The following is a 27,184-nucleotide window of genomic DNA, read 5'->3' as shown; positions in this document are numbered from 1 at the left end:
CAACATAGTGAAACAACATAGTGAGATCGAAGTACTTAGAAATATAACTCAAGAAAAAAATAAATATCAGATAAATGTTTGCACAAGACTGAACACACCAGGAACCTTCAAGTTTGTATCTGCTTATCAAAACCACATGACCGATTTCATTTTCATGCAAACATACAGCACATGCCTCCAAATGTTCTCGGGCTGCTCCAGCTGTTGTAGCTCTTGAAATCTATTGATTGAAAGTAAAAAAAAAAAACGTAGGTCACATTTGCATGTGCCTTTTAGCTGTTGCTTATAAAGTCATTTAAACAGTCAAAAATAGTACAACTGGGCATACTTCTTTACTTTCACATTTTAGTCAGAACTGAAAGACAAACTTAAAACTTGTGGGTGTCGAGGCAGCACGAAGAGTCAAGTTTCCTCGATCCAACCAAAGGACATATCGCTGCCCCAAGCCGAGTTCTCGGGCGAAGACGCAGGCATGTTCACACAAACATTTTTCATTAGACGCTCAGGTCTTACTGTAGAAGAACTGCTTTATTATTTTTCTGCAGGTATACCATTCAAACCCAGATGGACAAGATGTCAGCGCAGCATTCAGCAAAAAAAGAGAAAGCCTGAGCTCTCCAGCAATCAGTCTAGATCCTTGACCCTGACCCTCACTAGCAGGAGGGTAGATAACTAAGACGACAAACTGAAGCCCTTGAAAGTGAAGGAAACAGATTTTTATTGTACACACTAAATAACTTAACTCAATCCTGTATTTGCAACAAAAAGAAAAGAAAAGAAAAAGGGCAACAAAACATAACCAGTCATCAGATGACACTTTATAACTGTATCTTTGTCCGCATATATCTATATATAGTATGTGAATATTTACAGACCCAAAAATATAAAATCACTTTTTCTTCATTCATAAAAACATTGTCTATGCAATCACATCCTCCTATTGTATGAACATCCATATTAGAGAGTACACTCCTGTTTACACTCCTGGTGTGAGATCGTCAGGTCACATGTGGACAGCACTAAATACCCGCCACATATTGTGATGGATCTCTTATTTTTGGGACGCATCTGCCCGCCTTCCTAATGTAGTGTTATGGAATCATGTTCAGAAGCTTCTCCAACAAGAACATGACCCCATGATGGCCAGTGAGGTTTTTTGTCGACCGCTTGGCAAAGATTGAAAACAAAACAGTGTCTATCCTGGTGATTTGGTTAACATTAACTTCTCTACCGGCTTCTGATTGGGTGATGTAGAAATGTAGTTTCTCACTTGTTGTCATTGGAGAATCAACAGATTTACCTTAACAGCATATCACAGCTTCTAAGGTTGTCAACATTTTTGACACCACGGGTTATGAAATGATATATTTTCTGTTCCTGTAATTATCGACAGTGTTGAAAAAGTACCAAAGCTTTAAAAAAATACACAAATCTTCAGTCATATCTGAACTCAAATCTGTTTCAAGAGAAAGAGACAGTGTGCAGGAGTTTGACTTGTAATTTTGTAAATAACAACAAGGAGTTACCCAATACTGGATGCCTCAGACTTCTATTTAAGTTTCAGTGCTAGCTAAACAGGTATGTTTAGGACAGTCTATTATAAAATCGGGTGTTACCAAACACAGCACGAGTGGGAAAGCGATACATTGGTCCAAGAAAAATGCTTAAAAATTGGGAAAAAAAAGGAGAGATGGAAAACCGTTCTGCATCTTCTTCAAAAGCACCCCTAAAAATCTACACATTGATGTACAAGCTAGGTTTGCAAACACACAAACACACAGACACACGTCTATCATGTCCACACTGACAGAAGGTGGAGCTAGGAGAAAAGGCACGACCCAGGAGGGTTTCTGAAAGGAGAGGAGGGAGTTTCTGACCGCCACATTGTAACAGGAAGCTGTGTAGTAGTGTTGGTGTCAATATAAAAATGGACGGGCTGCTTGAGGGTTTACTTCGAGGTTTAATCAACCACACAAGACTGCAAGGCATTTGTTGATCACGGAGGAGCTGCAGTCTGGATGTCATCGATGAGCTTCAGTCTTCTCCGAGGTCTGGCTTTTAAATCTCAATGTTGTTTGGGAAGCCAACAAAACGTTTCCTCTCTTTGAAGACAACAAGCCTTGCAGTGTGTTTCAGCTAATGCTTAGTATGTGTATGTGTGTGTGTGTGTGTGTGTGGGGTGTGTTGTCATTAAGGCCAGGCTCGGTGTGACTTGTTGACATAATCAGAGGAGGCATCATTGCAGCTGAACTCTGTATGCACAGATGAGGAGTTTGACCTGAAGAAAGAACATTTTACACTGTTAAAATACACTTTTGTTAACGGTCACACATCATCCTCCAATTCAACCAGTTTAAATAAGTCTCAGAGCTCCCGGAAACATGTCTGTGAAGTTTCTTGTTCTAAATCCACTCTGATCCTGTATTTGATCATGCCTACAAACCCCTCTATTCCAGCCCTGCTCAGAACAGGCTGTTTTTGTGTCTGTACCTTTAAATGTAAATGAGCTGTGTCTGACCACGCCCCCTCTCTGGAAGGACTTTAGTGTCTTGGGCTTTCTCGCTCCATGCCCTATTGTTTACGGTGAGAAGGCAGACTCAGAGGGCAGAACAAACACCTAGCTGTGGGAGTGTCACCCATCTGGGGGAGGGGTTACTGCCCTTTGTGATGTCACAAAGGTTAAATCTCCAAAATTTGAGCACAAATTTTCTGAAAAGTGAAGCAGGCAAAAGTTGGAGAGGATGGACTTTTCTCATCATTGGTGGTTTGTAGACGGACTATATTAGTGTAAGTAAAACATGGTGAAGTATATATTGCATAATAAGTGACCTTTAAAATAATGGCTATATTAGCTGCTGAGAAATGTTACGTATTTGATGAGTACATTCTTTTGTTTGAAATATGCTGATTAAAAAATGAAGGCTCTAAAATAAACGGCCGCTTATTTTCTGTTTTCTTCCATGAAAAGAGCAAATATTTTCTGTGTATCTGAAGTGTTAAAGACGTGTTTCCTCCGAAGTGTGATAGAGCTCCATTGTTTTTCAAATTCTATTAAAAAGAATGGCCACACTGTTGCATTCAAGGCATTTTCCTTTACTACCATGAAAACACACACACACACACACACACACACACACACACACACACACACACACACACACACACACACACACACACACACACACACACACACACACACACACACACACACACACACACACACACACACACACACACACACACACACACACACACACACACACACACACACAGTTGGTTTGGACTAGATTCTACAAACATTGACTCACTTGTTTCGTCTGAACGTGTATTAATCTACTCTGAAAATAGTCCCAGACAAATGCCCTTCACTGCTGCTGCAGACAGCCACAAATTCAATTTGATATTTGTTTATAAAAAGGAACGGGTAACAGAGAGAGAGTGAGGACTTTTTGGAAACAATAGGAGACATGTTTGCACATTGTTGGTTTCGTCTTTTCATGTCTTTTGGAAAATAGAAAGCTTTGGAATAATGCCATCCCATTCATACACATTCACACGCCGCTGACGAAGCAGCGGGAGCAACTTGGGGGTTAAGTGTCTTTCCCAAGGACACATGTAGCTGCAGGAGCTGGGGATTGAACCCCCGACCTTCCTGTTGAGAGACGACCGACTCTACCAACTGAGCCGCAGCCGTCCATCATCTACTGTGACTGTCAGAAGCAAATACAAATCCTGACACTAACACACAAATTGTGCTGCTAAACATGTGAACTGAAGGATCATTTTAACCTCCTTTTAAACTTCAAACACAGCTTTTAGTCCTACTTTATAAAATGGTGAGCACGTGTGTGTGTGTGTGTGTGTGTGTGTGTGTACCTTGGCTGTTGGTGCCTCTGCTAGACGAATGAAGAGTCTGTTGATGCCTGGCACCGGACTGAAGGAGTAGATAAAGTGACTATCCTGTATGTTTGAAGACAAAAATAAAGACATATATCATCACTTATAATATATAACAGAATGAAATACATCAAATAACCAGTTAGACACAGGTTTATGTGTATTGCTTGTGCAGGTAAAATTTGCAGCCTGTGAAGAAATGTCAAGCTCCTCCTTAAAGCTAATGATCACTCAGCGTACATGTGTTAAATATCTACTGCAATCATTGTCACTGTTAGAAGAATTCAAATGGGGTACGGCATAATAGATTGTTTGAACATATTTATGTATTAATATCCATTATTCTTGATCTCATTTTTTTTTGTTCTGTTAAACCCATTTAGCCTTCAGCTATATGATATGTAGCAGTGCTGTGTGCGTTGTTTTTCATAAGATCTAACCAGGAAGATGGGCAGCTGGAACTTGTCGTTGAGCACCACGGCGTGAACGCTGCAGGGTCCGCAGAGCCGGGCTGTTATTTCATTCAAGAAGTTAGCGTGGAAGATGAAGAGGAGGATCCCCGAGCCTGTAGTAGAAGAGAGGGACAGAGGTCATGTGCATCAAAAGGAAAGAAGAATGCCTCGGACTTCTATTTTTGTTGCAGCGGTATCAAAACAGTTAGCTCTACCTCTTAGTACACAGTCTATGATAAAATAAGGTTCAACCAAACGCAGCATGAGAGAAAAAGCAATACATATAAATAAACCACAAAAAAATCTACACATCTATAAGCTAGGTTTGCAAACACACACACACACACACACACATGCTTCTATCATGTCCACACTGACAGAAGGTGGAGTGAGGAGAAAAGGCGCGACCAAGGAGGCTTTCTGAAAGGAGAGGAGGGAGTTTCCGACCGCCACATTCTACCAGGAAGCTGAGTAGCGTTGGTGGCAACATAAAAATGGACGGGATGCCGCAAACATTTTCATTATAGTCTTGTATAGCAGATCGCGTTGCTTCGTTCTCCACTTCTGCGTCGTCTTTTATACGTCATGCCTTGCCTAACGAGCCCCCCCCCCCACCCCTGAAACCCCTCCTGTCTGACAGGGATAGTCTCCCACTGTGAGGTGCATGTGTGAACAAGCGAGCCAGGAGGATTTCAGGGGCAGTCTGCCTAATATTTTCTAAACATTGTCTGGAGTGAAGATGTGGAAGCAGCTTATGAGGTTTCTTGGAATGTTTTTATAATCAACACACCCTCCATCGATTCATCCCCTCCCAGATAAAAAACTTGGATGGACCACTAACAAAGTGATCTCTGTGATTATGTTCTGTATCTAAAAATACAACCAGCTGATGACTTGCAGTGTGAAAGTTCTTACCTTCTGGTTGTGGCTGTGTTTTGAAGCCGAACTCCATGGTGAAGTCGGGTCCCTCACAAAGCCTGTGGCAGGCAAGAGGAAAAACCGGCTCCAGCAGCACCAGACGAGACTCAAAGTACGCTCGGATCGTGTCCTCGGCCACACTGGACAGCCTGAGAGACAGAAAGATGGGCAGAGAAGAAGAACAGTGTTGAGAATTAAATCAGATTTAAATGTTTCTATCATTCTTTTTTTAATAATTGTTAATCTGAAAAAGTGCTTTAAGCAACAACATGTAACTTCTCCACCTTAAAATAACTGTTTCAAAGTCGATAATAGTCTCTCTCCCATGTCACAGATCGCCCCGGTTACTGGCTTATAACACTATGTAAGTTTTGCAGCGACCGTGGGTCTCTCGCGAGAAGTGTGTACGGCTTTAAGGCACTAACCGGTTAGCCCGCCTCTGTACTGTTTGATGAATAGCTGAGGCTAAGAGAGGTAAGAAGACAATGATGGATGATGCAAAGAAGAGAAAGAGAGAAAGTTGCCGAGTGCACATCCCTGCAGATACTTTACATAACAGATTGTATGTAAGCTGTATTGTTCTCGGTGTCATTGTTGTTTCATGTTTAGCAGCTTTACCAGGTGCAGGAAGTCATCTAACTCAAGTTATGTCTCATGTATTTGTTTTCTTCCTATCTTTAATTGTTTCCTCTCAAAAGCCTGCTGTGGACAGGTGTTGAAAACTAGCATGTATGCTAAAACACTTAAACAATGCATCTGGTTCGTCCAATGTATCTGTGATGTCCATACCAAATAAAGTCTCTCTATCTATCTGGACTCTAGCAGAGTCGATATTTGCACAAAGTCTTTTACTGTACCTTGTCAGTCAACGTGGGTCTTAAGTTTCTAACAAAACCCCTCATCTTATCAACAAATGCACGCTGTCTGTGACGGGAGGGCCGTGTCAGCACTGTGTGCACATTATGACAGCTCAGACGTTCTGATTTACTACATAACGTTGCTCGAGGTACTGAAGTTCAGATTTTTTTTTTTTAGAAACAACACACATCAACATCAATAAAGTAGTTTAATATCTGTCAGTCAAACACATCTGTGACTGTGTCTGCTCTTCTCCGTCAGTGTTTAAGCCGTAGTTACAACTCACATGCTGATGTGGTCCTTGATGAAGTCGAACACCATCAGGTTGTTGCTGAGTTTGGCGAAGTACATGGCTGTGTTCTTGTGTTTGGACAGGATGTTGCAGTCGGCGCCGTATTCCAGCAGGAGGCGCACTACGTCAGCGTTCCCTCTTTTGCACGCCTAAAGTTAAATACAACAAACATTTACCAACGCAGCCTTAGTCCCATGTACAGATCTTAACACTTAAAATGTCTTTACCTTCATCAGTGCCGTTTCCCCACCTACATTCTGTGCGTTGACATATGAGCCGGCCTCCAGCAGGATAGCAACAGTAGTCAAGAAATTCTAACAGAGGACAGATACACAAGGTGTGAGAATTAAAAAAAATTAAATACTTTGTCCATCATCACAGTAACAACTGCAAACCCTCTTTTCATATTTGGTGTGAGAGGCTGCTGTGTTACCTTTTCTGCAGCGTGCATCAGGGCTGTGGTGCCGTTCTTCTGTCGTCCATTCACCTTCACTCCCTTCTTGATCAGCAACCTGAGGATGTCGTCCTGACCCCCTGCTGCTGCCAGCATGCTCAGAGACATACCACTCACATCCTGTTGACAAACAGACACAAACAAAGCCAGTGTCACAGTCGAAGGTTGTAAAATAAGGGACTTCAAAATGACATGCTGGGGGCTGTTTGGCTGCAGTACAGCCAAGAAGGGCTCTCAGTGGAACTGAAACCACACACTTCACCACAGGTTTTTTTTTAAATTCTGCTAGTTTCTTAAACCGCAGAAGTCACATTGGTCTTTTTCTGCAATCACATTGACATCATGGTTTTACATGAAGGACACATTATATCTGTTTATGATTGAAGGATTCAGAAACAAATGTCGGAACAGTTTTCCATTAGTTAGTGAAAATAAATGGTAATCTCAAACAATGTGTTGAAGTAACTGGCTGAAGAGAACCAAATTATTGACCACAAAAGCCAAATCAGTTTGTCTTTTTGACCAACCTTTGCAGAGTTTCAAGAGCTGCTCTCCTTGATAGGTTGTCATTTTACTGCAGGGCTCACATATGGATAACCATCCATTAAATTCATGTTTACAGTCAACCTAATGATGCAGATTTATCTACCTTGCCTGTCTGAACACTTTGGATACATCTGTGAGAACGGGGTAAACTCCATACTATGGTCTCAATCTGATACCAGTTTAGAATGGAGGATCTTCTTGCCTTGAGGTGAACGTGCTAATCACTGTCCACTGCAGAACCCTGGTGTTTTAATAAACGAGGCACCAAGAGGTTGAATCCTACTGATGTTTGTTTACACTGAACTTCTCTCTAGCACCACTGAGATCTATATTATATTTTTTGTTTATATACCAGTAATAAAGCCATGACACACATTATTGTACCAGTCATACATCTCTATGGAATTTAATTATCTTACCTTTTCTTTAGTGCCACTGTCAGGTCTTAATTTCAATTAGCCCTCTACTTTTGCTCATGGCCCAAAAACAAAAAGTATGGATGTATCCTACAGTGTTGAATAATTCAAATTCATGCAGAAGGGATTTAAACCTGCAATCTTTCGAATGGGCATCAGGAGGGAACTTCAAATGCTGCAGAAACATGTAGCAATGCCTTGAGTTTGGCATTTTGACTTTTGCCATCTTGGATTATTATTATCATTATTTTAGCTAGAACTAGACTACATTTGACACCAAGGTCAAAGTGCAGAGGTTGATCTAGACAAGTGCAAATATAATCTATGAAACCCAGCATTCTAATGCACTTTAAACCTTTAAAAAGTAAAAAAAAAACAAAAAAAAAAAACATTCCTGATGTCTTCATGACAATAGAATCTTCAAGTTTTAAGCCAAGAAGCAATTTATTGTACAAGCAGAAGTGTCTTACAATTCTTAGTAAGAAGGATAAACTGAAGGCAACATGATCACAACAGGATGAAGAGTAACAAGGATTGTGTGCTTATACAACAGCAATGAATGAAAGAGATCTACTGTACAGGGAAAAAAAAGCTGCTGTGCGACGCCAAAGAGCAAATGTAGTGTATAAAAGATTGTTTATTTCTAGACCTTTGACTGATTACAAATGCTTAACTTGGTTGTAACACTGACTACAGTTTAAACTGCAACCCAGAAATATCCATCTTAAAAGGAAGGAAGTGACAAAGGGAAACTTTTCTATTGTCTCCGTGAAAAGGTTAGCATAGGAAAACTCACCTGGGTTTGCAGCCCTGCTCACACGCAGGGTTTATTTAGAAGGGTTTGTTTCATTTATGTTAGATACTAAAGGCTTTGGTATGAAATGGAGAAACACTGGTTACTCTACAAAGGTTCAATACAGCTGCTACAGAGGATGACACCAAATCTTCTGTCCATAAAAATAACCCAAGTAGAGCAAGGGAGAACTCTTAACCACAGAGATAAAATTTGTTATAAAATGGAGCTATATAAATAAAGATTGATTAACCAAAACTTCCAATCCATTGGGTCACAACATCAAAACAAAAAAGTGGTAGCGTCTACAGTCATTCAACTCAACCAAACAACAGTTGGTCCACAAAACATTTTTATAACCACTGTAAAATGAACACTGTATAAGCACCTATTTTCTTAAAAAAAATACAATCCATTTGGTAAACCAGGACTACTGTTTTAAAATGTGACCAGCTGCTAATGGTGCAGGTTGAACCCTTTCTTAAGAATCCAGTATAAACACTCAACAAGGTTTGTATCACCAATACAACCCTACATTTGCACTTCAAATGAAATGTTTAATTTTCAGATATCTTCATCTTCAGTTATAAGTTATCACAGTAGAAAATAATCTGGATTTGATCAACATTTTACCCATGGGGCAGAAACCAAAAGTAGCTTCTTTAGGCCGATGCTTTAAGTCTGGTTCAACAAAGAGCTCACCAATCGCTGTCCATTTCTTAAGACTAGAAGTGTAAACCAATGTCACTTTCACTTTTAGGAATCATGACGAGTAGTACAATTTACTTGTGAAAAAAAATCAGCACAAAAAGTGGTTGTGCTCACAACATCATGGTTGTAGTTAATATGCTATGTGTTTGACAAATTTGAAATAAAAACTATCGACAGATAAAATGTGAAACAGCAAATAATCAACATAATAAGGCAACTGAATCTAGGAGGCTGGATATAATTGTCCAACACTCCAGATGATAAAAATTAAAGTGATACTAATGCAATATGTTTTTTTAACATAAGAGACAGAGTACATATAATACAATAAAGTACTAAAATATTCTACACACTTGCTGTATAGAGATAAAAAAAAAATACAACTTAACCTTTCGGTAGCTTGTAAACACACATGAAAATACAAATATATGCAGATAATGAACATTTATCAAACAGGATCCTCAACAGAAAAATAGGTTTCTAAGGTTAAGGAAAGAGGTATATAAACAGAGCTCCTAATTCTCTGATATCAGAAGGGAAGTATGCCATTACTGCTGCAGGCTATCAGGGGCTGTCTACTCTATAGGCTACTGGCTAAAGCAGAACATAGTACACTTGGGCCAGGCATTTGGGAATTATGAAAATCAAGTCAAAGCACATCTTTAACGTAGCACTGGATACAAGGATTTGCAGGTAGGCTTTCTCTTTTTTTTTTTCTTGTATTCAAATTAGTAAAAATGCTACTGAAAACAGCACAGGCAGAAATATTGATGTCCAAGTCAGTTTTGAAGTAGAGTAAAAGTCCCTCTAGAAATGTACAGTCTACCTTTGCTTAGTACAGGGTGGAAAATGCCTGGATCACAGTGGATGGAAGGTTCCAAGCAATTGTCACCATTTTTAGAAATACTGTGTTTGAAACTGCAAATTTCCTTTTGGAAGCCATATTGGTAACTGTCCACCACCAATGAATCTTGGGGAATCAAGGCAAAATGTGGTTTGACAATATCTAAATGATCACACATCTAAGAGATAACCTTCAATGAACTGACAAATGGTTTCATGTCTGACTGTGTTGCATACTCTATGCGACATAAGCACATTACACATGATTATCTGACTGGCTGGAGAAAAACCTACATTACAAACATCCTTGGTTCAATCTACTTAGTGTATATTCATGCAACAGTTCAACAATAGCTTGGTCGTCAACCTTGATTTTAATAATTTAGAAACTTTTGTGACTAAAAGGATAAAAGGGCAGTCTGTTATTGTTTTAGATCCATATGGATACAGAGAACATGGTTCACAGACCACACATTTGATAGCAATTCACATTTTCTGAATTTCTAAGACCCATATAAATGTGTATGGTATAGCCACAGTCCCTACACAACTAAGGTATCACCTCTTATTGTTTGTAACAAGTCCATTACAAATATTTACAATGAAAGATAAACAGGACCATCCCACTCTGCATTTTGATTTTGATTTTGAGTCTCTGGTTCGGGTCCTACACTTTGTTTGGAGGCAACTGGATGTCCTCTTCTTTTCAAGGACTGAATTGAGTTATGTACATAGTATTTGACTTCCCTCCATGTTCTTGTGTTCAAGGCTGGTTCTGCAGCTAAGCATGCATCGCAATCCTTTTTGCCTGGAACTTTCACCAGTTTACAAAAGTCTCCAAACTGACGCCTCACTGCCGCCTGTTCCTCCTCACTCCACAACCGCTTATTTCTCTTCTGAGGCTTAACAGCTGGAGTGCCTCGTTTACCTGCAGTGGACTTTCCCGTGCTGTCCTGCACCACTGGTATTCTGTCAGGAGCATTGGGTCTATGGATGGTTGGGACAACCTGTGCAGTTGTAGGAGCCCTAGGTTGGGTTGTGAGGTAAGTTGGTGTACTTGGATGGTTCAGAGCTGTAAAGGAAGAAACGATAGGCCTATTTCTATCAGTCAATGTTGAGAATGCAGGGATCATTTGTGCACTTGCTGTGTTTAATGACGTATAAGAAGGACTCATTGAGGTACTTGGGGCATTGAGGGTGCTATAATTAGGAATCAGAGGTAAATTTGTAGTGTCTTGTGTCGTATACACAGATGGGGGTGGCATATTTGTGTTATTCTGTACATAAGAGGGAGACATTGGCATGATCATGCTCTCTGATGTGTATGCCGGAGACATTAATGGGTTTGTAGTGTTGTGTGGGGTGAATGTAGGAACCACTTGTGTATCAGTAGCATTCAATGGTGTGAAAGAAGAAATCAATTGTTGACTCGAATGGACCAAATTTGTACTAGTAGAACACAAAGATGCATAACTCTGAGTCAAGTCTTGTGAGTACAGTGTTGTTGAGTCTCTCAAGTTGGTTGGTGACGACATCGTCATACAACAGTCTGAACTTTCTCTTATATGATCTGGATTCACTGTTGTCATAGTACAAATGTTTGTGTCTTCCAAATCTGTTTTTGGTGTTTGGCCTCCAGCTTTTGGACTCTCATTTATATTTCCTTCAGACCTATTTCTCCTCCTTACGGTCTGTAGTGTGTTGTGCACATAGTTTTTGACATCTGTCCAAGACCTTCCACAAAGATCTGGTTCAGCAGCTATGCAAGCATTGCACTCCTTTTTGCCCGGAACCTTCATTGTTGTGATGAATTCACTCAAGTAACTCTTCACTGCTGCCTGCTCCTTCTCACTCCAAGGTCTTCTCTTCAAAGCAGGCTTTTGTGCCGTTCCTAAGAAGATAGAAAGAAGAGTAGAGTCCTCTTTTACTCCTGAGAAGAGTAGAAGTAAAAGATTCACGATTATAAAACAGAAAGAAATCTTAATCAAATTAAAACTGCAGTATGCAGTCAACCTTTAAAGTCAAACCCACATTTCTACTACAGAGTTGGACAGTTCATACTTGAGCTTGGAAAAAGTCAGATTTTGTTTTGTGTCTTTGCTCAAAACTGAATGAGTAAGTTGACCTTGAGTACTTTTTTCCAACAGCTATTATGAAGGTCAAAAGAATTTATTATCAATTCCTAAAAAGGATCACGAGAGGTTAGAACATCCTCTGTTCAATTACAACCTGCATATGGAGACTTCATGATTCAGGTAAAGGTTTCTAGAACAGAAAGTTTGTGAAACCGCCATAGAGACTGTAATTAACAGCGGATATTTCACATGAAACTTGTGTAATAGACCAAAGCAGACCCAGGTACTCACCATCTGTTGTAGTGCTTGGCTGACTTGATGGCAGTGTTCGATCCAGCTTGAGAAGCTGTTTGCTTACTTCCTCCAGCTGTGATGCATCATCTGAGAGCCTGTAACACTCCTGGCTGCTCCTATTGACCAGCATGGCCACTTGATCCAATTCACTTTCACTGAGGCTCATAAGCTGCCAGCAACTGGCTATTTGTTCTCTTAATGATGAGGACAGGAGTGCTTCTGGGTTTTTAACTCCACATTCCATTGCAGCCCTTCGAAAACAATCCAATCCTCTGATAAAGGATGGACCTTCAGTCCGTGCAAACAGGTATGGGTTGGTTTTTGCCACACCAGCTTGTTCTCGATTTGCAATGATTAATTCGATTGATGAAACCATCCTTTCAGTGAGCAGAACCAGCATGTTCCTACCAGACTGACCCTCTAGCTCCAACCTTGTAAAACTGGCACCAAGCTCCAGCTCCAATTTTGTGCTTCTTCTAATTTGATCTGCAGAGGGAACAAATGCGTCCCTACTCTTTCTGTGAGTGTAAGTTAGCAAGGGAATTCTGCCAATATTCCCTACCCTTCCTCTGTTAAACAGACATACATCTGCTAGAGTAGCCTCACTGAGCTTTTTCCACGTTGACAAACTAGGACTGTCTGTCAGCTCCCTCCTGGCTTCGTCTTCTTCCCCTGTGATAAACCTGTGGAGTTTTATCAAATCTTCTGTAACTGTTGAATTATCTACTTCCACCTTCTTGACTTCTTGCTTTAGTGATAATGCAAGAGCTTTGCGAGAGAAACAGCCGTTCCATTTTGTATCAAGAAGCTGTATGAACTTTTTCACCTCACTTTCAGTTTCACTGTCCTCTGTCATTCGACTTTCCCCAAAAGCTATCTCTGCAGCTCGTTTTAAGGAATAGCCGATCTTTGAGACAAGGGAAACTGTTTTAAACTTACTAGAACTGGGGTCAAAACCACTCGCTTTTTTGGCTCCTTCAATGGCTAATTCAAATCTGGATGGTTGACATATTTCATGCAAGTACTTCACGCTCTGGTCAAGCTCAATTACAGCTTGCAAAAATCTGCCAAGTTCCCTCATCTTTTGGGCAATATAAGCAAACTGAGACTTGTCATGGTCATACTTAGCAGACAAAGCATTGCCATATTTACAAATAAGAGGGTCATTTCGGATAAGCCTTGAGATGTCATCTTGATGCATGATGTGGATGATTTCCTCACAACCTCCAGTCAAAAATTCTGACATTGGAAGCAGCCTGGAGGCAGCGCTGTGGACACTGCTTCTTTTTGTGTTTTCAGAGGATTTCTGATCTCCCTTTCTGGCCTTACATGATCTTTCATGTCTCCATAAATCTGTTTTGCGATAAAAAGCAAAGCAGTGCTGGCAAGGCAGGTAATCACGGACGGATACGCCAGGATTTTTGACCTGTTTCTTTGTAACAATTTCCCCCTCACCACTTTTGAGAACTTTGCAATTATGTTCGTAATCTCCTTTATTACGAATTTGGTCGAGCAAAGTCTGTCTGACTTTGGAACCTCTGGGAAAGTGTATTGCATGGGACACATCAGTTTCGTCCGCATGTTTTCTTTCCAAATGCTTTGCAATCTGAGTGAAAGCCTGTTTGCAATATAAACAGAAGTGCTTCTTGCAGGGCTCTTTTTTCTCCTCATTCTCTGTGCTGGTGTTAGTTTCAAGAACTTTCTTACAGGTCCTTGAACTGGATCGTGTTGGTTGTTTCCTCTCCACAGTTTGCCTGCGACGTCTTAACGGTGTTTTGGCAATGACCTTTGTGTCCGACTCATTTAGACCTTGATCTGAACCATCAGACTGACCTTCTAACACATCCTCAGTCTCATCACTTGAGTCATTCGCTTCCTCACTTGAGCTTTGTTCTGCAGATACTTCTTTTTGCTCTCTTCTCCTTGTCAGTATCCTTCCATCAGGTGAGGTTTGATTTGAATGATCGGTGTTGAAACCTACTTTACTTGATAAACCACCCTCTGAGTTGTCTGACATCTCGGATTCCTGTGCATCCCTCTGGTCATCCTTTTCTTGATCATCCTGCTTAGTAGCTGAATTACAACCAGTGTCTTTGAATTCAGTTCCATCCTCCCCAGCATTATGTATATTTTCATGATCTCTTATTGTCCCTTGTTCAGAGTTTGTATTAGAAGTAGAGCTGTTTATATTTTCGCCAGCTATAAGACAATCCAAATCTTGTGGAAAATTCACTTTTACTTCTGTAGTGCCCTCTTCATTTCTTGCAATGTCAAGGTTAGAAGTCAACCTATAAGGGTCACTCGAACTTCTCTCTTCAATCAAGCTCCTCTCTGCTTCAAATGACCTCGTCTCACCCATAGTACAGGCCTGTAAAAGAACAAGTATATGTAAGACTTAACGCCAAATCAGAAGCCATGAATAATTTGAAAAACTTCAAAATCAGACCTCTTAGGAAAATAATGTAAGGGGAGAAACAAAAACAAAAGTTGGTTGGAATTTTGGTTATCAAATGATGGTGATAGGTCGAAATAATTTTTTGGTTTTGTTGTCTTTCAAAAAAAAAAAAAACGTCTGTTTTACGCATCAGCACCTTGGCAATGCCCCACCCAGATCCAGGCTCATTCAAACAGAAGTCAATGTGATGGCCACACATCACTACCGACATCGGTAACAAAAAACCTCTGACACCTCTCAAATCTCCAGTACAAAGACCACATGTGACCCATTTGATAACAATTAATGGCTTTATTGGATCAAGCAGTGTTTTGACATCGTAAATGTCCAACCAAGTAAATGTAATCATGAGGTGTTGGATGAAGTGCTACATGGAGGGTACAGAATATGAACTGATGCTACACCTACATGCATGGCTTTAAATCAAGACAAAATTTTGGCTTAGCAAGTTAGCATAGCAAAGTTTTCACATTTAAATCTATGAAACTCATGAGTTAATATAACACGTCTTTCAATGTGGCTACATACATAATAGAGTCCAGGACAAGGCAAGGTACAGATGCAAAACAGGGGAACACTTTTATGGTGTTCAGCGATTCAATTACCAACATTATGTTTTTTGTAAGTAGATTTAATTTATCCTTAAATATTAATGGAAATATAAAGAAAAAATGGCTTTCTGATAGTTACTGGTGCATGCTGGTTTTTACATGTGTTATGTTTATGATGGTGATACATGTTCCAAACATTATGTACCTGCTTCAAAGGGGTCATCTTGTCCTATCACTTCTTGTGTTCAGTGTCTTCTTTATTTGGTTGCTCTCTGCAAGGACAGATAACACCAAGGTCTCTATTGTGCACAAATTATAATGACATTGAAATGACAATTGCATGAAAAGGTAACAATTGTACAATAACATGTAAATTAAAGAAGCAATCTCAAACCATGCCATGGTTGATACAACAATCTAGCTAAGGTCAAGCATGAGTACTGGTAAATAGAGACGAGAGCATTTAACGTCATGCAGGCAACAACAGAAAGAATCAGAAAGATCTCATGACAGAGATCGGTGGAGTTTACCATAGCTTTTTAAATATTCTGCCTATATTAAAGCAATACTGGTCAGGTTTACAGTAAGCAACACTCTTTACGTATCTCATTAGATTATATGAACCATCAACCATTAAAACTTCATTTGAACCACACATTGTTTGGCTTGATAAATTACAAACAAAACTGACGGTAGTATAAATGAGCAACACGATCACGTCACTTAAGACATTTTTATTTGCATGTAAAAGTTAAAGCATGTGATGCTCTTACCTGCATTTGGTGCCTTGCAGTCATTCAAAACGTCTCGAAGCGTTGAATTAACAGTAGACATGAAGCAGGGAAGTCATTGTGTAGATCTTGTAGAGGCAGATTTCTTGATGCAGTTTTTTTTAATCTATAATTTTTCTTTATGGTTAATAATTTAGAGAGCATCCACACATGATGAAAGTGAGTGATCTCGACTGCTTGATCTGGTCATAGGAAGTCATTTGCTGTTTTTCATTCCTGCCTTTTTAATTCAGGTTTCCTAAGACACTGTAAATATGTTTCAGAAAGTCAAATCATAAAAAATAAGTTTGCATCCAAGAACCTGAAGGGTTAGGGGGTTCGAATTTTTACACTTAAATATCTAAACTAATTAAAAATGCATTAAACCTTTGTTCTATATTTTGTTGTTGTTGAGTACTTAAATTACCTTTCATATTTTTAACAGTTTTCAAAACCAGAGAAATTCTGTTTGGCCCGTGTATTACTTGGTGGCAACATATTTATCGTTGCCATGGAAACACTAAATGTTACATCAAAGTACGCTGCATAAGAAGCTGCCGTACTGTTGCTGTATGTGTTGCTGTGATAAAAACGTCTCGTAAATTATACTCGTATACATATTATCTTCCTCAGGTCGGTTTCGCCCGTTCGTCTTCACTACGGTCAACTCGGAGGTCATTTTCAACGGAGGTGGGGATGGAGTAGCAGAGAGAATCGCTCCCATTATTCCCTTCAAGCCTCGGCGTCATGTCTTGTTATTGTTGTGATTGAGAGTCAACTGGCGGCTGAATTTACATACTGTGTGTTAAAATAAGTCTCAAGTTGATAAATTCCACTGAGGACAAATACGTTTCCTAGAACCTTTATCTTTGTTTTACTATTTTAAACAATCCTGCTTCTCCTTCATTGAAGTGTAGTGTAATTTTAACGCTATGTCAGCTAATGCTTTTAATGCAGAAGACCTGGCTGGGCAAGAGTTCAACAGTATAAGGGTGTTTTCTTTCAGACACAGCACAGTTACACTGATCATGAACAACCATCACACGTCAGCACAAACACTCCAACACATACACACTGGGACAACCAAGGTGTGAGCAGTAAAGCCTGTAATGCGTATCTTTCTTGGAATTGAGGGCTGGGGAAGTCCTTCAGAACCGAAAGCAAGCATCATTGAAAATGTGGCAAGTTCTCAAAACATGATGGTTCGCTTGGCTATAAGGTTTTATAAAAGATTTAAGGGTGGGGGGCGGGGGGTTAAAAATGTTTTTTGCACATACCTCTTGGTCTAGATTGTAGTCTTCTTTGGAATTAAGTGCCAATTTTACTGCCATGTAATCTCCACTTTTCACAGCATCACGCAGCTCACCTGACAGGAACAAAACACAGCTAGATTTAGTTTGAAGGTAGAGTAGTAAATATTACAATTGTTACAATCCAAAATAATGTACAAGCTAGTGTAAAAAGGAAATGATATAATCTCTTAAAAAATACTCAAAATCAAATAATGTACGTTAGGGAGGGCAGATGGGCTAGAGGTTAGGTGGCACCCCATTTAGTAGGCTATAGCCCTCGAGGTGGGCGGCCCAGGTTCAAGTCCGGCCTGTGGCTCCTTTCCCCAGTCTATTTCCTGTGTTTCCTACTCTATTCACTGTCCTATCAAATGAAGGCAAAAAACCCTAAAAAAAATACAATTATGTCATGATTTAATCTATAAAAAAAAAAAACCTGGTGGATTACACATTAAAACAATGTATTCTAAATGAACAATAAATTGCCTTACCCTCTCAATCCCTAAAACAGAAGTTAAATGAAAGGCAGCCGACAGAAAGTCAGAGGACCTTGGCGTGTAATGGGTCAAGAGAATTTCTATTGTAAAGTTGAATTGATGATACAGCTCTGCTGCAGAAACAAACGATTGCAGCTGGTTTGTTTGTGCTTCTTCTACCTCTGCACTCCTCCCTGACTCTGCTATATAGCCTATAGGTCGAGTACCTCAGCACTGCCTGTACCAGCCTGTACCTCCTCTCCTCCTGAGCCAAAAGCTGAAGAAGCGTTGCAACACTCTGCATCCCCCCCCCCCCCCCCCCCCAAAAAAAATATTATGTTTTTTTTTCTCAAACAGTGTCTCACCACATACCCATAAGGTCCTCTTTTCAGATGACAATTTAACACACTGTGACATTAGATCTAATTATAACAAAACTGGCACATTTATTCACAAATAAAACAAATTCACCAACCTATCAGCATGCCACAAATTCAGCTACATTTACATATACATGAAAATATCATTATAATTATATCTTACAACTAGTATCATAACAACAGTTTAGCACTACTTTTTCAAACACATTTTTTATTGGAGACCCATTCAATTTCTCTTGGATCCCCATAAATCACCACCTCTGGGTCCTGGGGACATCCTCCATTGAAACCTATCAACATCCCTGCTTTAGAAGAAGCTAAAGAACCTGAAACTGTCATTTCATGGGGACTTGAAATAAATATCCAAGGAGATTCACTTTGAAAAACAGCGAGCGAGTGCTTAGAAAACTGCTGTTTTGATTTACAAGTTGGAATGCCAAAATTGGTGATTTAAAATACTTCTATCAGGGTTACCAACCAAATATCCTCGTGACTATCCTTGACCAAGTTGGAAAGTTACCTTTTAACTTCTTGAACACTTCTTCATAGCAGTAGACAGTAGTCTGCTAAATGTCTGAGGGGTAAAGGAGTAAATGCTAAACTCACTAGGAGATAGCGGGGGACCAGACAGGATCTCATCTTCCCCATTTAGGTGCTTCTGGAAGTCGTCCAGTGTCATCCAGTCCAGGTTGAGGTCCATTCCTAGACTCAAGGTTGCATGGCTCTTGTCTGTACAAAACACATTGCAGAGTGACACATCATTAGTTTGCAAGATGAAACAGTCACAACTGCAATTCAAAACACTTTTTTATTCTCTGAGAAGCTTGATAACGTTACTGTATGTTTCAGATATCAGCTTCTGTTTGTATTTTAACTGTGATAAGAAGTCAAGTTTTGCATTAAATAACAAAGTTGAAAAACATTGCTGAGACAAATGTACAGTTTGACAATTTAAAAAAATATATATTTGGAAGTAGCAAATGTCAGCATATGCTCAGAGGCAAGATCAGAAAAATACCAGATTTGTCAGCGCCCTCTGCTGGGTCCTGGATGTCCTGATTGTCATCACATGCCATGAAGAGTCTTGGCTCGCTGTCCTCTCTCCTCTTCCGCCTGTCGTCTGTTGACGTTCTCCTGTCCCAGCTGGGCCGCTGCACCTCATCTTGCTTCTCTCTCTTGTCCCGGGGTTCTTCTCCTGGTCTTGGCTTTGCTGAAGGTTCATCTTCCTTCTCATCGCTGTCCAGGCTGAAGCCGTGACTCTGGCCAGGTTTTGGGGCTAAAGGGGGGGGGAGAGACCAGACGCCATACTTCCTGTCAGAAACACCCTAGAAGGTCTTTTTCATCCTCCATCCCAACTGCCAATCAAAACGCAGCTGCCATTCCAGCTCCATGAGGACTTGTTTTCTCACTGGGGATAATGGGAGCACTGTTTGCATGTTCAAACAAAAGTTTTAAATTGGTTTGTTAGCAGCTGATGAGCTCACAGCTGTTAGAGAGACTATTTATTGCTTTAGTGGCTCTCACAACACCCGACAGATCCACATATGGATGTTTTATGTTCAGTTATGTTTCCACAACTAAGATCGTAAGCCAGTTGTTTGAGTGAAAATAAAAGATAAAAGGAAAGAAGAACACACAGAAAAGCTACTGCTTTGGCACTAGACTGAACACGTAATCTTTGGGCTAAAAACAGCAGACTTCACAGATGATTCAATGCTTCCTCAATTCAAGATCACAGATTATTGTAATGTTTATACAGAAATTACTGTGATGCTTCTGCAAGGAGTTGTTCTTCTTTTAGAATCTGTAAGAGACTGAATTATTGCACAAAAACAGTCTATATAACATAATCAATTAATATAATTTAATTTCTTATTTTCTTCCGATTTTGTATTCACTTTTCTTTCCCCTGGTGAGAGGTTACTTTAGGGATGTCGTGGCAGCTTACATGACCAAACTAAGAACATCAATGTCTGTGTCAAATGTGTACCATCTGATTGCTTGGTCTTCTCCGTCTTCTCAGGATCTGGTTTCTGAGCTGGAGACTCTTTGGTCGGCTTAGAGAGCTTCTCAATCTTTCCGATTAGCTGTTGTTAGAAAGAAAAAGAACAAGTGTAAAAACCTTGAGTTCAATATCTGAGCAGCAGGATCCATCAAAAGGACACTTAAGGTCTTCTCCATGTACAATCATTATGACTGTATACTAACAGCTTCCCGTCTCTGGCCTGTTCCCCTCTTCCTTTGACAAACTGAAGAGGCAAAATATTACTCTGCAGATGTGCAGCTGTGACTCTTTATACAGAATGTAATAAATTACTCTTCACTGTAGGCTCTGGGTGCAAGCCAGTAATGACAAAAACAATCATATCAAGTAAATGCCAAATGTCCCAAATCAACATGGACTACAACTTCCCTCTATAGAGGAGAGTAGATTGGGATGATTTCTGCACCCTGGATTCTATTTTGGGGAAATTTGCATATTTCAAAATGTTAAACAAAGCCTAATAAATGGTACAGGGTCAGTCACATTCAATTATAATTTCCAGGAAATTGCAAACCTAGAAAACAAAAACCTTGCTGTGTAATTCTAGCTCATAGGTGACAATGAATGCAAGACAAATGTGATTCAAGAACCTTTAAGTTCTATTTTGATGTCTTGGGAATACAAGAGTAACACTGTTTAGCCAGTCAGGTGTAGTAATTACATGAAAAAAGCATGCTGTTATGTTGAGAGAAGCCTTCTTCTTGTTGACACACAGGAGCAGGAGTGTGATTAATGTTAATGACATCAGCTCAGAGCTGTTATGTTTCTGCACAAAGCACCAGTAATCCTAAGAAGGGTGTAATCTTAACCGTAAACCAAGCAAATATGTCAGCAGAGTGTGCACAGGACACAAAAAAAAAAACGAGCAGACTTTCTACTCGGTCAACCAAATAAATACTTTCAGCAAGTTAAGTCAACATGGTAATATACATACATATAGCGCTAATGCTGTACCTTGGTGGGTTTGCTGATGCTTTTTTCTGGGGTGGGCTGATGTACTGGCTGCCTTCGGGGGGCACGGTCCTTGGCCTCGCAGTTTAACAGGAACTTCTCAAACAGGTTAGTGGAGCCTGTCGCATCCTTCTGTCCCAAAACCTCCTCTTTAGCCACCTCTTCCTCCTTACCTTTAGCGCTGCTAGCTGCTGTGACGGAGGACGAGGAGGACGATGAGGAGGTGGAGGAAGACGGGACTTTGGGCGGCACAGGTGTGCTCTCCTGCCCTTTGCTCTTAGCTTTCCTGTGTAAAGTGGAGCTGTCACTGGAGTCCGAGTGAGGGGCAGCCTCCTCCTTGCTTTTAGAGGTGAGACTCTTGAGTTTTTGGAGGCTGCTTTCTTTTAGTGGAGTGTCTGGCTTTTTGCCCTTTTTGTCTTGGATTATGTCCTTAATGCCCTGCAGCTTCACTTCCCACTTCCCCTTCTTTTGCTTGACCTTGTCCTCCAAACGGGCCCTTTCGGCTGATTTTGCCCCTGCGTCTGCTGAAGCACTGTCGTCCACCTGAGACTCTGAAGGGCCGTCACTTAGGTCGTCCTCTAGAGGTGCAGCAGCCTCGTCTTCTGAGGTTTCAATCTTCCTTTCCTTCTTTCCTTTCTTCTTCTTTCCCTCCTCTGCCTTTTCCTTCTTGTGCTTTCCTCCATCTTTTCCCTTTTCCTTCTTGTGTTTTTTCGGGGGAACGGGCTCATTGTCCTCCTCGTCAGAGTCAACCACTCGCTTTTTCATATCGGTCTTTTTCTCCCTGGGAGGAGAGGATGGAGTCGGTGCTCTCTCTTCTTCGTCTGTCTCTGGTGCCGGTAGAGGCCTGAAATCCTCCTTCTGTTTCTCTTTTTTCTTTTTCTTCTTTTCCTTCGGAAGTGGCTCCTCCTCATCTTCCTTTAGCTTCATCTTTTTCTTCTTGACGGGTGCCACGCTGGGTCGATCTTTGTCACTGTCACTCTCAGAGTCTGCATCAAAGACGTCACTCTTTGTTGGCAGCAGCTTCTAACAGAAGAACAGTAAAAGAAATAAGCCATTTTAGAATGATGCATTGTCTTTTTCCCAGAAGTTTTAGACCTAGGGTAGATAGCACATTCCTATCAGTGCGGTTGGCTGATGTACAGGTGGCTGTAACACGGCAGGATTTGTAGCAATGTACAAACGAAGACTTTGAAAGAAAATGACAAACGTTTTGAGGAATGAAATTATAAACGATAATGCGAGTATTTTAAGTCTGATTACCAATTCCTGCAACGTCTTCAAGAGTAGACAGCATTTATTTTTGATTTACTGAACTGTTAACCTGATCATTTGCCATTTTTTTAAACAAGACTAAGGAGAAAAGTCAGCACGTTAAAAAGTGTTCATCTGGGCAGAGCAGCAGAGTACAGATCAACAATGGACGCCTTTCAGCACAAGGCCTTCATCATTTAGCGTGCTGACTTTTCTGTCTCTCTTTAGCCTTGTTGAGGTTTTGCACCTGAAAAACTGTATTACGGTTGAGTGTGCTCCTTTTTTGTTTTGCTGGTTTGCTCTTTTAAACAAGGCAGCAGCAAACACATGGACCCCTATACATCAGATGATGGTACAGATGTCTTCAACCTTACCAGAGTGTTAACAGAAACTAAAATGATGGTACATTAGAGGTTATTCCTATAATACAGACATTCAAATAGCCACTCTGAACTCACAATGCATGTCTTTGTGACTATCTTACAGTTTGTTTGTTTGTTTGTTTGTGTAACAGCTAAATAAACAAGTTCTTGAAGGCAGAGACATCTGATTTCTAATCTTGCTAGGTGAAAATTTGGTCCACAGCAGATACTTACTGAATACATTTATATGTTGGACAACTTTCTTTATTCTTTTTGGAAGTGGGGAGTTAGTGGTCTAAATCTCTAAATGTTTTAGACCAATCTGGTTTTAGCCGTGTTCAGAGCTCTCTTTAGGGTAAAAACTTTTTTTAGTACCTACATCAAAAACTTCCAGATGATCAAAACCTTTTACAGACGCCTACATGAATGATAAACTAATTTACATTAAATATAATATATTATTATTAAAATGCAACTGCAACACCAAGTCAATGATCTTTGCAAATTTCTTAAATTAAGGGAACACCAGAGAACATTTCCACCACTGAAAAACAAAGAAAAGGTTTTCTTTAATGTTTGAAGATGAAGCTGCAAATCAGACATTTATTAAGGCTGTAATTCAAGGCAAGAATATTCTTGCAATGTGAAATCATAAAAATTTGAGGACTCTTTGCGAAGCCTGTTTTAATAATTCACCTATGATAAGTGATGAGTTTTAAAGACAAGCAAAGTAAAAGGTTTTTTTTTTTTTACAAGCTGCAATGAGCGAGCGCAACTCTGTAATCCTTCAGTTTTTGTCTGGAGGAGCACAGACTCTGTGGTGTTTTGACAACTGTCACTTCGACTTACCACACTCTTCTTGGCTTCTGCTTCTTTCTTGGCCTTAATTTCAGCCATGGTCTTCTTAAAAGTTAAGAGGACCTCGCGACAATCCTCCAAGTGGGCCTCGGGCTCCCATGTGTCATCGTCTGAGCAGTAGTTCTTCCACCGCACTCTGTACAGCACTTCACCCTTTAAACAGAGACAGAGAGAGAATATGAAACTAGAGCACTTATCCACACTCACCTGACACAGACAGTGGCAGGACACTTCTCTTCGATTTATTTTATTCAATTAATTAAGCCACAGATATAACGTGGAAAACAACAACACAGATCACTTGGCTGACCAACAGCTGGAAAATGTCAACATTCACTGAAGAAGGAAAAAAAATGAAGAAAATGCACATTAAAGACTCATTCTGGACCAGGGCCATATTTTAAGAAACTAAATGGGATAAGGTAGGTAGGCTAATATTTCATTGTGAAATCCAGGGTTTCTGATGTTACAAACCAAACGTCATTTTGCACAACAAAAAACCTCACAACATATATCATCTTTTTTTTTGCAGGCCAGCCCCAGCTGAGTCTAAAAAAAGAGAGTTCAAGCTAAAAAAAAGTAATTACGAGAAAATAAGCAATGCTGAACAAGTGTGACGCAAGGTGGCTTTAACTGTAATGTTAGAAAGTGTCAGTGCACCTTCTACATTGTTCCTACGCTGACTGGAAAGGACTGTCTTTAAGTGGCTTTCTAACTGGGTTCCATCACAATTGCCCAGTGCCTACATATTATTTTAACAGCAATGCAGAAACTAAAGAAAAGTGTTTCAACAGCTGCATCTTCATGTAGACAGTTTACTGCCCTACTGTCTCTGCCTTTACTCCCATTAGTGTTTTGATATTTTACAAGCAGGTGGTAGAAACACTTGAGACTCTTAAGAGAGCCGTCATGACGTAGGGCGAGAAATATGTTCAAGTATTGAAGCCATACTGTGTGAGTAATCTGTGTTTTTTTGTTTTTTAAACAGCTCACTATTTAGCTTTTTATTTCTCCTTTTTTCACCAAGTCTATACCCAGCAATAATGTCTGTGTCTTTGTAATGCTAATTCAAACTATTAAAAAAAAGTTCACATGAACAATGTTTATCCAGCGTGAATTCATGCATCATCAGCCCATGTAAACTAACTTGAAGAATCTTTTAATTTGCAAAAATCTGGTTACTTTAATTGATGTAAACAAACAGCGTCAACGTCAAGAGTTTGTAAAGAAAATGAAAAAGACCTTGCACTCCAAGAACAAAACAAAACACCACACCTTCATCCCACCCCTCCACATACACACATAAGCACCCTCTCCTTATGCACTCATGTGAACGCCTAGTTAACATGTAAGTGTGAAAATGTGGCACCACCTTGCTGTGAGGCGAGTCTTTGTAAACACAATTTAAGTACAGGCTGATTATAAATAACATGCAGATTAATTCTCAATAAATACTTGTGTTCTGTTCAGCAAAACAGTACAAACTATACAGCACACTGTTATTCAGTTGTGTGATGACACTGTGCTCACATTTGAGAAGTCCTGATAAAAACATATAAATGGTTAATAATGAGTGGAGGGCAGCTCAGTAACATGTGCAGCTCTTAAATATTATCTTGGTGGATGTCAACGTAAACTAATAACATAAAGATAATATTTAAAATGATGACTTACTGAAAATCTATTGTGTGGTTTCAAAAAATAAAATAAAAATATAGAGAAAAGTCCTTCATTTTCATCGACACAGACATACTAAGTGACACATTTTATAATTTTTTTTTGGATGAGCTTGCTAACTGCATTAATTAAAACTGTATTCCCTTTTTTGTACAATACTTAATTTGTTGTTGTTTTTTTTAAAGAAGTTTCTATTCCATTTACATACAGCGAAAATAAAAAACTATTAAAAAAAAAAAAAAACTTAATTTAAACTAAGCATTTTCACAAAATAAAAACTAACAAACCAGCATTAAAAACTAAACTGAAATTAAAAATAAAAACTAATGAAAAATCGCTGAAAACCTTTAATAAAGACGGTGGGTGTTACTAAATGTAATGACAGCTGAACCTGCACAGAAATATTAAAGACACATATGTGGGATACTATTCTTGCACAAAAACCGTGACTTTACTTGTGAAACTGAGATGAAAATATAAATTCTACTCAGTATTTAATCAACAAAAAGGTGAAGTACACGGAGGGTTAGTCGTCAGTTGTTAAGACCCGCATTTTACCCTCAAATAATTCAATAAAACTAAGCCAACTGGGCAAGAGTCGCCTTTATGAAAATATGTGCAAGCTTGCAGAGCGTCTGTCCTTGGCCCCAGCAGGGGAGAGGCAAGCGGACATTATGGGAGAAGTTGTACAAAAAACAAAAAAAAAAAACCCGAAGCTGTGCATGGAGGAGGGAGCTATGACACTACAGTGTAGTAACACCAAAATATGTCATTGTTGTGCAACGAAATGCATCAAAATGCACCTGAAATAGACTGGAAAAGAAGTGTGTTGACAGCCGTGTTGTGCCAAGACACCATTGTAGGTGGGCTGTGCGTCGTGAGAGTGGCGTGAAAGCAATGCCCAGGCCATGTTTGCCAAGCAAAGCCAAAGCGGCTAAGTAGCAGCGAGCTAGCTTCTTTTTTTTTTACCTCTTCCACCCGCATGTCAATGATCCTTTCCACTTCGTACTGATCTTCTCCTTCGTCGCTGTCCGCAGGCTCTACCTTGTCGGTCTCCGCCGCCATGGCTGCGGGGTTGGTGCCAAAAAATCAAGCAGTATTTGATTTAGCAACCGTAAAGGCCGCGTTGGCTGTAAGGTAAGAACAGACAGGACGCTAGTGTGCCCAAGTACCTGGCTGTAGTTACTGCACTAGCTCTGCAGCTCAGAGGGTTACAGACAGACCAGCTACCGCCCGCTCTTACAATGACGCGTTCAAGTGCCCGCCTCAAACCTCCGTCTAATTTAACGCTAGTATCTCCAAACAAAACCCAGTCTCATTTAACGCTAGTATTATCCAAATAGCAGTAACATAACATGTTTGTTTGTGTCGGAATTCCTTACCTTTGAAAACTTATATTTGCCCTTCAAAACAGACCTACAAATAATTTACAAAAAGCTAATCAAATAAATACAAAAAAAAAACACAAGTGGATTACTTTAACCTGTTCTGTTTAACACGACTTTTAAGACCGTTTAAAAACTTAACCTTACAGATATATCTCGACTATGTGGCCTCAAAGTTAATTTTGT

General features: G+C 39.9%; 1 protein-coding gene and 1 long non-coding RNA gene across 3 annotated transcripts; both read right to left on the bottom strand.

Moving 5' to 3' along the window:
• Window positions 1-694: 694 nt before the first annotated feature.
• On the bottom strand, window positions 695-26,832 carry mphosph8 (M-phase phosphoprotein 8). 2 transcript variants are annotated; one of them, XM_020631968.3, is made up of 14 exons: window positions 26,583-26,832; window positions 23,928-24,089; window positions 21,469-22,485; window positions 20,461-20,557; window positions 19,489-19,746; window positions 19,077-19,199; window positions 17,603-17,691; window positions 6,851-6,991; window positions 6,645-6,731; window positions 6,412-6,566; window positions 5,265-5,416; window positions 4,338-4,462; window positions 3,877-3,960; window positions 695-2,278 (listed from the first exon to the last, which is right to left on the bottom strand). In XM_020631968.3, the coding sequence occupies exons 1-14, from the start codon at window positions 26,676-26,678 to the stop codon at window positions 2,237-2,239; spliced, it is 2,628 nt and encodes an 875-aa protein (XP_020487624.1). In that variant the 5' UTR covers window positions 26,679-26,832; the 3' UTR covers window positions 695-2,236. The 2 variants fall into 2 exon arrangements, with proteins under 2 accessions (XP_020487624.1, XP_020487623.1); XM_020631967.3 differs by having other exon boundaries at window positions 21,469-22,488; window positions 26,583-26,831.
• LOC109982648 (uncharacterized) lies at window positions 8,253-14,969 on the bottom strand. The gene is made up of 2 exons (XR_010667612.1): window positions 12,547-14,969; window positions 8,253-12,110 (listed from the first exon to the last, which is right to left on the bottom strand). It is a non-coding gene; the product is annotated as an uncharacterized lncRNA (long non-coding RNA).
• Window positions 26,833-27,184: the final 352 nt, after the last annotated feature.

Source organism: Labrus bergylta, chromosome 13 (assembly GCF_963930695.1).
Source record: "Labrus bergylta chromosome 13, fLabBer1.1, whole genome shotgun sequence".
NCBI lineage: Eukaryota > Metazoa > Chordata > Actinopteri > Labriformes > Labridae > Labrus > Labrus bergylta.
Note: the sequence above shows the minus strand (reverse complement) of the source record. Positions and strands in the feature narration are given on the sequence as shown.

Coding starts and splice junctions, on each gene's coding strand:
- mphosph8 (XM_020631967.3), bottom strand. CDS start 26,678: ATGGCGGCGGAGACCGACAAGGTAGAGCCTGCGGACAGCGACGAAGGA. Junction 24,090..26,582: donor TTGACATGCGGGTGGAAGAG/GTAAAAAAAAAA, acceptor CTCTGTTTAAAG/GGTGAAGTGCTGTACAGAGT. Junction 17,692..19,076: donor TGGTCCCCCGCTATCTCCTA/GTGAGTTTAGCA, acceptor TGTTCCTGTCAG/GTGAGCTGCGTGATGCTGTG.